Raw genomic sequence first — 12,234 nt, 5'->3', positions numbered from 1 at the left:
AACACACCATCTGATAATTCACACTTTACAATGTTTCATTTCATGTAAAATGACTTGAGGTTGAAAAGTTTAAGACAAATATGCAGATAAGAAAAAAATGTGCCTTATCACATTAGTATCTCATTGTGTGTTCCTGATCAAAGATAAGAAAATATCTAAGCTGCTAAAAGTAAAACGTGCAAATACAGTCTTGTGCAGTCTTCATTTTTAAAACACACTCCAGATGTTTTGTCATGATTTTGTTACCATATTATCACTTGTAATGATTTGGTTATTCACTTATTCAAAGAAAATGAAGTAACATAAGTATTATATCTCCTTATTAGCACACACTGGCATCAACACTGGAAATGGCATGGGGTTTCTACTGTACATGCTTCATTTCTGTTTTTATGTTTAGACTTGTAATTCTTTGCAATATAATTATGCTAATATATGCATAGACATATTTAGTATGTGTTGTTTATGCAAAATCTTACTTACAGAGGCAGGATAGTGCCTCTTCTTTTTTTATTTTGAGTCTGTAAGAATGCTGCCAAAAATCAAATATGACAAGACATCACATGCTCGTTTGCTCTACATGTTTGCATGAGGTCTATTGCGATTTTATCACTATACATTCATTTAAGCTTAAAAAATGTCACCTGTGCTCTTTCTGTGTGCTTCATTCATCAGGGTGACGTTAGTTTTTCAGTTTCTTCAGTGATGCCTAACAATAATATTTTTGGCATTTAAAGCATCAAAAAATGGGAACACATGAAGTTTTACTTCTTGCCACTGAAATTAACTACAGAAAGTGGTACACAAAGTATACTTGCTTGTGAGTTACTTGTTAGATGTGCAAGTCTCACTTCACCTAAGATAAAATTTAAATGTGTGATTATTGATAAAACATTTGAAATTAATTTGTTCATTCTCATGTATTTTCTGTCATTATTGTACAGTCGACATATAACATCTTAAACCCATTCATAAATTATTAAGTAAGGATGACTCAAAGAAATCTGATACATTTTAGAGATTATTAGTTTATTACATGATTTATTAGTTTATATTTAAAGCACACTGCAATCAAACTTGATGTTTCAACCCACCTTGATTTTCAGACTAATATATTTATGTATGTAATTTATTGATATTTATGTAGTTAGCTGATAAGTAATCATACATTCATACAAAATGTTCTAAATAATCAAATAATTTGAATTTCAGAATTCAGTAGTTCGGAAACATACCAACAAAACATCATTTGGAATATCTGAAGTAACATCACAAATACAAAGATATATAATAGAGAAACCATAAGAAAATCATCGGAATCTTGATTTTACTTTCCGTAAATGATCACTGTATACATACATAAACTATTTTCTAGCCATTTCTAAGTATAACACAAATAAATATAAAGCTATCATACCTAAACAACAAGATGATTTATGGAACCCTGAATGTTTTTGTTGTTGTTGTATTGGTTTGTTGTGTTTTTATCATGAATGTCAGTATTTTGCTGCATTATCTTGCTGGTTCATTTAATATTGAAGTTATGCTTCAGACAGAGAAGAGCCTGCTCTTTAGTGATTTTCCGCCATTCTATTGGATACACAGCTGGTTCTGCTTCAAACTGTTTAGCAAATCGGTCATTAAATGTCACCATCACATACTTCCAGTAATCTGAGGCCTTCATAGACATGTCAGGTGCAATATGCCAGTCTGGGTAGTATTTCCGATAGTCTTTACAGGGATGAGCTTCGAAATTAGTTTCATAACTTCGAAACGTTCCATTGCCATATACACTAGACGTACAGATCTCTTCACAAAGAGAATTAGTCTTTGCGTATGCAAAACCACCAAGTCCCTTTGGTCTATGCAGACCTGCATGGTGTTGCTGATGTTTCTTCCCTCCTGCCTCACATGGTGTTTTGCAAAATGGACACTTTTTCCCACATCCAAACACCCTCTTAAAGAGCACATTTTGGGGCTTCACAGACACATTGTTCAGTGTCTCTTGGATATCAGTTGACCTGGAGATCTCATCTATTAACTGTAGCTTCATTTCATCAATACATTCATAGAGACTTTTGGTGAAGGGAGCACAATAGCTTGTATTCTGAAAGAGGACCTGTTCCACTGTGTTCATAGACATTGAGATGACGCAGATTAAAGATTTGCAAAAGTTCTGGATAAATCTTGTTGTACCTCCTTCATTATTGGGCAATGGAGCCCCATTGTCATCAACCTTAGAGGCTTCCATTGCTCTCATGATCTTCTGCATGATGTCATCCAGCTTCTTCATTTTTATGTTTTGCAGAGATATGTCTTTGGAAAAGGATTTAACGATATGATTGTATATCCATCCTTTGACATAAGCATTATACTGCAAAATGTACATTTTAAAATCCTCAAAGTTGGATTTTTCCAGTAGCTCCTTTTGAATTGTGTACTGAAACAGTACTCGAGAACTATACTCAGTTGGGTTGTTTTGCAGAACTGCGTCAACGATATCAGGTCCAATGGACTGGTCGATGTATTCAGTTACTGCTGGTTTGAGACAGACCTGAGTGAATTCTCTTGCTTTCCTTAGGCACTGGTCATTCTTTCTATACAAATCAATAAAATCAGACAGATACTGACTCTTGAATTTCTGCAAATGCTTAATAGTGTCTTGCTCACTGAGGAATTTCCTGTGCATAACTGTGAACTTCCGAGATGCAATGCCACAAATGTGCAGTTTTAAGTCAAGTTCAAATTTTGTACTGATTTTTGAACCTGCATGTGTGAGCTGATCATCAATTTCTTCCAGCACATCTTTTGTAAATGTGTATTGGTAATCACATTTTTCTTGTGCATGCTGATCAATGGTTTTTTCACAGGACTTAATTATACTGTTTGCAACAATCTCTAACTCTTGCTTTGCATTACGCTGTCTGAAGAGACTTTGAAATTTCTTTCCTAATGTTACATGCTTCTCTTTGACCTGAAATTCTCCTCGCCCATACTCTGAGAAATTTTGAACTTTCTGCAAATCCTCCATGACATTGCGATTGGCGAAACTTCCTCTCAGTTGCTTCAGAATTTCAGCAGAAACATCCCTTTCTTTTATACCAGTGATGTTTGCCACTTCTCTTTTCCACATTTTCTCAAACTCAGCTGTAAGCTCTTTGTCAGACACATCATGTTTACAATGTTTGTAATGTTGCAGGAGTTGAAGAACTTGGCACTCAATCATTGCAGTTTGCTTTCTGTGAATGTCTTCTAATTTCTTCTTGTTACTCGTCATCTCAAGAACAACGTCTAATGTTTTTCTCACTTCATCCTTCATTTCACTCTCTAAACCTTTGATATTATTAGCAAAATCAACTTTGTACTTTTCCACCAAATGTACATGGCTGTCTTTCTTTTTGTAGTACTCGTTTAGATTTTTATACATTCTGTCTCTCTGAGAGGCAATTTCTTTATGTGCTTTCTGTTTAATTTGCTCAACAACCTCATTATTCCGACTTTTATCAGTGTTAGGTATTTGAACCATTTCAGATGTAACCCAAGACTGAATGTGTCTTCTGAAAGACCATTCCCATTCTGTAAACTTTTTGGAAAGGTTGTCATATTCATGGGCTACAAGAGTGTTTCTGAAACTGAAAATAAAGTTCTCAAATTTCACTGCCTTCCACAAGCTGCACATCCATTGTAGGAACACTGGTATCTGAGAGGGTTCTTCATCCTTTCTTGCTTTCAAGAGGTTTTTCTTAAAATCAAGAACAGCCACACTGTAGCCTGAATTAACTGGTGCCATTGGTGGAGTGCCATGCCATAGGCCTGGTATATACCAGTTATTCTTTTCCACATCATAATCCAAAACATCAGTGAATTTTTTTATGTTAGGCTTCTTTTCCATATCAGCGGCAATCACTGTCATCTCATTTAGTTGTTCCAAGAGCTGTTTTCGTTCTGTCAGGTTTTTGTCATATGCAGATACACCACCAACATTTTGATGAACAAAGTAGCAGACTGTCTTTTTACCAACTTCCTTCATGCGTAAAAATGCATGAACTGCTATCTGTAACACATCCTTCATCTCTGTGGAATTCTCCATTGCTATATTGATTATAGTTACATCACTAAGACCAATCACAAACGTGGCCAACTCATTGTCATGCTCATAACTGTCTTCCAGTTGTGCCAGTGCTGGTGATTTCAGACCCTCTGTATCAATCAGAAGGACAAAGTCACAAAGTAACTCTTCTTTCAAGTCTTCACCCACAGGGATTAGAATCATGTATGCTCCACGTGTGCATCGTCCACTACCCACTGCAAACTGGACTCCAAACATAGTGTTGAGCAGTGTTGATTTACCAGAACTCTGAACCCCTAACACAGTTATAACCAGCACGCGGCTCTTTCCCCCAACCATACTGTGAAGCTCCATGAGAACATCACTCACCCATTTCTCTGGGATATTTGATGCATCTCCATCAAGTAGTTCAAGAGGAAATCCAGCCAGAAGCAGTTTGGCAGCAAGACTAGGAAGATTGCTTAGTTTATCAGATATTTTGTTTGAACCAAATGACGCAGCCTCATAGATTTGTCCCATTTCTCTCATGTAATGCTCGATGCCAAGAGAAGAATCCAGAAGTTCCTGGTCTAATCGGGCTATAGCATCTCTGTCTTTCTTTTGTTCACACTCTTTGTATTTTTGCCGAAGGTTTGACATGTGTTTGCGTGACCGCATGTCCATCTTTAGTCCCATCCATTTCAGAAAGAAGGCTCGCTCTGTATCATCAGAGCTCAACAAAGCATCAGTGAAGATCTCCATTGTTTTGGTCATTTTGTACTGACTTTGTTTGTTCCAAATTTCATCAATTTCTTTTTGAAGTTGCACCTTATAGTCTTCCAAGCTGTTTTCACCTGAATTGCGTAGTCTACATTGCTCTTTCTCTATTTTAGCCAGTCTTTTCCAATTTTCACCTTGTAGTGGCAGCTGTGTCTTTTTATAGTCTGTTATTTGACGAACTCCAATCGTTTTTAAGATTTTTTCTGCCATTTCTTCAGCCAATACAGAGGCTTTTCTTTGAATCTCATCAACGTCAAGACCTAATTCCTGAGCAGTCTTCTTCATGGAATCAATAGTAAATGATTCATAAGTTCCGCTTAGAACAGTCTTAATGGAAGAATTGATTGATTTTGCAAAAGCAGCCAAATTCACTTTTTGGTTTTTCTTAATTATGTGGTCTCTATCCAACTGCAGTGTATCAATTAATGCCTCAATAGATGACTTCACCTCCTGGGTCATGTTTCTCTGAGAGTTCACCACAAGAAATAATTTGGATTTAATTCCTTTTAAAGAGGCAAACAATCTTTGCTCCTTTCCTTCAACACTGTCCAAGAACACAAACAGAGCTGCTGATACCTTTGTAAGGAACCTGAATTGTGTTTCAAATGTGCAAGCATCACCTCTTAAATTAGCAACAGCTACTGCATCAGAAAAGACATCAATGCTATCGTTCCCACATGGAAGATTCCAGCATATTTCAACCATGCCATTAGCAATTAGCCTAGGTGCAGATCCTCCAATCATTTCTCTATGAGAAAAGAAGTCATGGTGCTGCTCTGCATTGTTGAGCACTTGGTTCAACACTTGAGACTTGGACAAGCTGCAGTTACTTAATCTCACAAATGATACCAAGGGAATTTCAGCATGAACAACACTGTTTTCGACAAACTCTTTTGATACTGACATTGAACATGGGCGCCATTCTTTTATGATGCATCTAAGAGCCCATAACATAAGAGTGCCCTGATTGATTACTCCTGGAGGCAGCAAAAATGGTGTGGCAAACTGGCACATTGACATTTTCAGTGCTATTTCTTGCTGAAGAAAACTATCTGCACAGAAAAGGAGAACAGCGTGAAGATCAAGAAGGTTAAAACTACCATCACTGTCCTCTTCACTAAACAAGTCTTCTGAATCGTCATTTTCACAAAGTGCAGATAGTATTGATCTTGATTTTGAATTAACCATCAGTAACTTTCTGAGGAAGGCCCATGGTATTGCTTTCAGTGAGTCAGTCTTTTCATTGAACAATGTGGCACTGTTGATTTCCAGTAATGACTTCAGGGTCAGCTTGTTTGGGTAGTACTTTTCAAGTCCCAGTGTTTTCAAAAATGAAAGAAGGGAATCTGAAAATAAAAGCATTTTTTCTTAATGATATATATATATAAATATTTTAATGTTCATTCTTAAATTTGGTGATTTGTTATTACTAAAGAGCTAGGACTTTTTTCTTTGTTTGAGGAAAGAAAGCAGGGTCTCATAGTTCCCTGCAATTAGGTTGAGGCTGGTGTACATTTAGTTTTGTGGACAAGCTTTAGTGAAATCTTCCCTTTTCGAGGGAACTCCACTCTGCACGATGGCTTGACACTATGGGAATGCCCTTTTCGAGGGAACTCCACTCTGCACGATGGCTTGACACTATGGGAATGCCCTTGCAGACAAAGTGTCTGAAGAACATATAAATACATGCCAATTTAATTGGCACAGCTGGTCAAGTTAAAGACCATAAAAGACCATTTTAGTAAATTGTTTGTCCATGTCAAATGTCTATCTATTTTGTTCCATCTCTTAGTGATATGGTAAGCATTTTAAAGATGCACCTCTCTTTTTTCACTAGATTAGTGGTTTTAACTGCCCCTTTAGTGCTACAGGGTTACTTATGGTTTGGGTCCCACCTTGAGGCAGGTTAATGTCACAAATCTTTTTGATGACACTTTTTGTATGTGTTTTGGGGTGTTGATGCCTACCCTACCCCTGTTAAATGGAGAAGACCTCATCTTTCAGCAGTGTTTCTAGCTCGAAAAACTTTCTCCTGCAGCCCAGGGGCAATGATTGATCCACAAGCAGAGAGCACAACAGTGGTCTCCTAAATATATCACCAGGGTGGGCCACGTTTACACCCCACCTTCAAGCAGGTGATGAAAATCCCCCTGTTTGGGCAGAAACCAAACTTTTGAGGGCAGTTTGCATTACACGGTACACATGCTGGAGAGACTCCTGCAGAGGCCAAGGCCTGGGGAATGGCTGCCTCACCCACAGGTGGTGAAGGCCATATGGCAGAGGTACAGAAAAACAGAAGTGTTCTTATTCGCCTCCAAGAAGCTGACCCACTGACCCCTCAGGTTTGCCGTCACACCTTCACCTCCTCTAGGGCTGGGCACTATGTGGCTACGTGTGACTGAGGCTGTAAGTCATTCCCTGATAGCACTGAACCCAATGGTTCTACCCAGGGTACAACAGCAAAAAGTCCCTCTATTATTAGTAGCTCCGCATTGATAAAATAAATTGTCTCTTGCTTAGAACCCAGTTGGTTGTGGTTGGTTTATCTTGCTATTTCTTGTAGGGCTGGCTTGGTCAAAATCAAATTAAAGCTTTTTGCTGTTTTACAAGGCCTTGGCAGGGCATGGCACCTCTGAGTATGTCATGTGACTCACCTCTAAACTTGCTTGTGTCCCTTTGAGCTGATCCTGATCCTGATCCACAGTCTTTTTTATGCATAGAATAAAATCATGTTTTATTAGACACATAGCAGGTTGTTAGTATTAAAATCAAGATGAAAGTGCAAATGTATTAACACATACCCAAAATAATACAAATCAATACATGTGCATAAATATTTAAATGAATATTTAATGACAAAAATGCTAATACATAGTTCCTACTTTTAATGACACTTCTGTTAGAAGCCATCTTTCTTCAGGATTAGGTTGTTTTTTCAAGCTGCCCTACAGATTTTCAGGAACACCTGTGTGCTAAAAGAAAAGAACATTATTCAATGTGATCAACCAAGATTTTCAATAATGTGATATCTGAAGAACAATTGGTAAATTTCTTTGCAGAATTTAGATCGAATTATTATTTATTTGTTTGTTTGTTTGTTTGTTATTTGTTTTGTTTATTATCAGTAGATGAGCTTATAAGAATTTGGAATTGATCATATGTAAAAGCAAGGTCAAATGTCTTTTGTCAAATGACTTTTCCCAAATATGTTTTTATTTAAAAATATGTTTTTTATTGCTTTCTGTTTGAAGAATATTGTAAGGGAATTTCTGGCATAGTAAGAACAAGAACAACTAGATTCGATAACAGAAGAGTGTCGATCAACACACCAATGCATTAAGTTCTAATTGTTTTCAACCTTGTAAAATTTATTTAAAGATATTTTTTTTACAAAACTTTTTGAATATATCTTTTAACAAATTGTGTTCAAGAAAAAAAATCATACCAAATTATATGAGGCCTATATTTGCATTAAATTCACAGCCATTTTTTAGAAATTTCAAAAAATAACTGATAAATATGAATGACCATTGTAGGTCAGCATAGAGATAATGAGAAAATAGGGTCAATTCATAATAAATTCATAATAAATAAATACTTTTATAACCCCTGTCAACGTTTTTGTATGAATTAAAAAAAATTAAGATAAGGAATAACAATAAAAAACCCATTTGATTTGACTGCAGTGTTCTGAGTAGGCAGAAAAGGTACTATTGGTAGCTTATTGCTTCTATTAAGTTGTTTTTCAATTAGAGAAGTATAGTTCTTGAATTTGGAAATGTCAATAAAATTACAGAAGTTTATTCTACTTTTTGATACTATTAATATCTAATAATGCCTACATTTACACTGGAGGAATGATTGTTGTAAACATTTGTATACCAGACAATGTTGGTTTTCATGATCAAATGAATAACAGAATAATGTCACAGCAATAATTTTAAAATTCATAAAATTCTCAATTTTGTAAATCATCCCTTCTATCTTTTAAAGGCAAAGGAAAATGAAAAGGATCTGTATCATCTAAAGGTAAAAGATTTGAAGCAAAATCTCTTTTTTTAAGATTTATCATTGCTTACCACATTTAGACATTTAATGGATGAGTTCTCATGATGGTCTTGGTGTTCGTTCTTCTGTCATTGTTGCTTGTGCCCAGTATTTATACTCAGTAGACTGTTCTACACCCTGAGATTGCATCAGAACTGTTGATTCACTATCTGCGAACATGAATAGCAGGTTTTGTGAGTAAAATATAAAAGAAATATGGGTTTGATGATCCACACTCTTTGGTGAATTAAGTTTACTGTAAGTTTCTTTAATGTCCTAAGTTAATTAAAATGATTAATTAATGCAATTATTTTTCTTATTCCATTTCATAAATGCATGGAATATGATGTGTCAAAAATACATAATTGCAACAACTCAATTAAAGGTTACTAAAATCATGGACCAGGAATGACTGCATTCAATGTAACTAAGTGTAATGGAGGTGGGGGGTAGGCTAGTGCTTAAATTGTTTTTGATTGTACCTTCCTGCATATGTAGGTATATTTATAACATGGCTGTTGTTGTGAACCTGTTTCTCATTTAACACTTTTCTGGCCTCACCCTCATCTATTTGAAAAGTTTAAGCCCATGTGATTTACCTATTTGTTTTTATGTAAGAGTAAGTGTGTATATAAGGGCATGTCAGGAAATACTGGAATGGCAATTTAAATCGAAAGTATGCAAACCTTTCAGGTGACAACTCATCAGCATTTTTTAGCATCAGATATGACCATAAAGATATATAATAACAGTCAATGTTTTAATTACCTTTTTGGAAGTATTTTTGAGCATTTAGTTAGTGCTGAAGTAAAAAACATAAAAATAACATAAAACAAAGGAAATATAGATTGGAATAATTAATTTAAATTTCTTCGTATTTTTCTACATGCAAGTCAAGTCAAGTCAAGAAGCTTTTATTGTTATTTCAAACATATATAGATGTTGCAGTACACAGTGAAATGAAACAACATTTCTCATGTCAGCCATGGATTGACAGAGTACCTGATCGTTGGGGGGAGGGATGGTCTTCCTTGCCAGCACGTTGTTCTGCACCTCAAACCGAGCGTAGAAGTCATTCAGGGCATCTGGGAGGGAGGCATCTCTATCACAGGCAGGTGAAGCTGTCTTGTAGTTTGTGATTACCTGTATGCCCTGTCACATGCATCTGGTGTGTCCGCTGTCCTAAAAACAGCTCTGGATTTTCTGGGCGTTTGCGTGCTTTGCCTCTCTGATGGCTCGTGACAGTTTGGCCCTTGCTGTTCTTAGGGCTGCCCTGTCTCCTGTTCTGAAGGCTAGGTCTCTAGTCTTCAACAGTGCATGCACTTTAGCAGTCATCCACGGCTTCTGGTTGGAGCATGTAGTGATGGTCTTGGAGACGGTCACATCATCAATGTACTTGCCGATGTAACTGGTCACTGCTTACCTCCAAGTTGACGGACTCACCGTTGGCTGCAGCCACCCTGAAGATGTTCCAGTCAGTTTACTCAAAGCAGTCCTGAAGAGCAGAGGTTGCTCCTGCTGGCCAGGATTTCACCTGCTTCAGAACAGGTTTAACGCATCTGATGAGTGGTCTTTATGCTGAAATTAGTATAACAGGGATGTGGTCTGCGAAGGTGGGGGCATGGCTTTGTGCGATACGCACCGAGATTGTTTATGTAAGTGTGTTTTCCACTCTCGTTGAAAAGTCCACATACTGATGGAATTTAAGGAGCACTGATTTGAGATTTGCAGGATTAAACAGCCCGTTAGGGTGAACATTCTGCAGATCACTAATAGCCCCATAGTGTTCACATAGAGGCTCTTTAGCATTAGTGCTGGGGGGGGATGTACACTCCAACAATGTAAACCATAGTAAATTCCCATGGTAAATAAAATAGCCTGCATCTGTCACAAACTCCACTAGCAATGAGCAGTAACTAGAAACAAGTACAGAGTTCTTGCACCATTCCTTGTTAGTTGAATGGCGGCATCCGGAACTCTGTCGCTGAGCCACCTCTCTGTGAAAACAAAGATGCAGCAGTTTCTGAACCTTTGCCATGTAGTGCTTTTGAATCAGATGTAGTCCAGTTTATTGTCTAGGGAGCAAACATTAGAAACTAGAATGGATAGGAGAGCTGGCTGGCTAGGGATTGTTTTTACCCAAGCACCAAAACCCACCCGCTTACTGCACTTCCGCTTCATTGAGCACCACTTTCGGCGTCCCCTCTCCTGGTTAAGCTTTTCAGGCAACACCGAGGTCTGGTCTTCACAGCAAGCCAAGGTCACAAAGCCTTTCCAACAAATGATCAAATGTAAAAAGCACCGTAATGTATCCGGAGTGGCCACTGACTTCTACTGCTGCGCTGCCATCTTTTTTGCACTTGTGTAATGAGATATTTGTTTGTTCCAAAGAGATTCTTCATCTGTTCCATATGACTTATCATAATCCAATGGTTGGGCATTTCGATACATAAAACTCTAAACCATCTCATGACCCGTTCCATATGGCCAGGCAATTGGTGGTATCCAAGAGGGAGGAGCTGGGACTAGAAGGAGATGGTGGAGACCATCATTGTGTCAGTGAGCACTGGTTGCCAGGTTTCAACATAAAATTTATAATGTAATTCTTCCTCTACTCAGTCATATGGAATTATACAGAATAATAATCCATTGAGACTAGACCAGGTTTGTTTGTGTGCAACCAACTTTACCGGTTGCCTGAATGTATGTCAGGAAATCAAGGCTATGGTCAACTTGGTGGTAAAGTGATTAGAGCAGCCTGGTGGTATTGGAACAGAAGACTTATAGGTGGGGCAATATTTGTGTAGACCATAGAAGTTAAGCTAATGTCTAAATTGTAAGTGTATTCAATGCCTTGCATTCGCGAACTGTTGGGTCAGTTAGGCATGGTTAGACAACTTTTTTTCAACACTAGACTTAGCTAAGGGACATTGACAAATTCTCTTCACTAAAGTATTTGAGGAAATAAAAATGCCTTTTAACGGTGTTTTGGTTACACCACTTTTTAACACAAGCAATGTTTGATGTCTCATAGACAGAATCTTTCACTTGTATAACACCCTCTAGTGTCACCCATATGAGGAAGGATTCCCCTTTGAGTCTGGTTCCTCTCAAGGTTTCGTCCTTAACTATTTAAGGGAGTTTTTCCTTGCCACTGCTGCCTGAGTCACCTCAGACTTGCTCATTGGGGATAAACACATACATACATACATACATACATACATACATACATACATACATACATACATACACACTGTGAACTATATATATCTTGAATTTTTGTTATATTAGTTCTTTATTAATTCTGTACATTTATCCTTATGTTTACCTTCTGTTCTATGTTTAAGTTCTGTAAAGCT

At 37.3% G+C, this 12,234-nt stretch overlaps 1 protein-coding gene across 1 annotated transcript; it reads right to left on the bottom strand.

Moving 5' to 3' along the window:
* Nucleotides 1–1,054: 1,054 nt before the first annotated feature.
* LOC113651402 (up-regulator of cell proliferation-like) lies at nt 1,055–8,983 on the bottom strand. The gene is made up of 4 exons (XM_027160153.2): nt 8,908–8,983; nt 7,711–7,800; nt 7,483–7,533; nt 1,055–6,174 (listed from the first exon to the last, which is right to left on the bottom strand). The coding sequence occupies exons 2-4, from the start codon at nt 7,736–7,738 to the stop codon at nt 1,526–1,528; spliced, it is 4,728 nt and encodes a 1,575-aa protein (XP_027015954.2). The 5' UTR covers nt 7,739–7,800; nt 8,908–8,983; the 3' UTR covers nt 1,055–1,525.
* Between the last annotated feature and the right edge of the window lie 3,251 nt (nt 8,984–12,234).

The sequence above is a fragment of the Tachysurus fulvidraco genome, chromosome 12 (genome assembly GCF_022655615.1).
Source record: "Tachysurus fulvidraco isolate hzauxx_2018 chromosome 12, HZAU_PFXX_2.0, whole genome shotgun sequence".
NCBI classification, from domain to species: Eukaryota; Metazoa; Chordata; class Actinopteri; order Siluriformes; family Bagridae; genus Tachysurus; species Tachysurus fulvidraco.
Note: the sequence above shows the minus strand (reverse complement) of the source record. Positions and strands in the feature narration are given on the sequence as shown.

What these genes read in the sequence shown, in the direction of transcription:
- LOC113651402 (XM_027160153.2), bottom strand. Translation starts at nt 7,738, where the DNA reads ATGGCTTCTAACAGAAGTGTCATTAAAA. An exon ending in TAACAGAAGTGTCATTAAAA is followed by an intron (nt 7,534 to 7,710) that starts GTAGGAACTATG and finishes TGCATAAAAAAG; the next exon opens with ACTGTGGATCAGGATCAGGA. An exon ending in GGACACAAGCAAGTTTAGAG is followed by an intron (nt 6,175 to 7,482) that starts GTGAGTCACATG and finishes TTTTATTTTCAG; the next exon opens with ATTCCCTTCTTTCATTTTTG.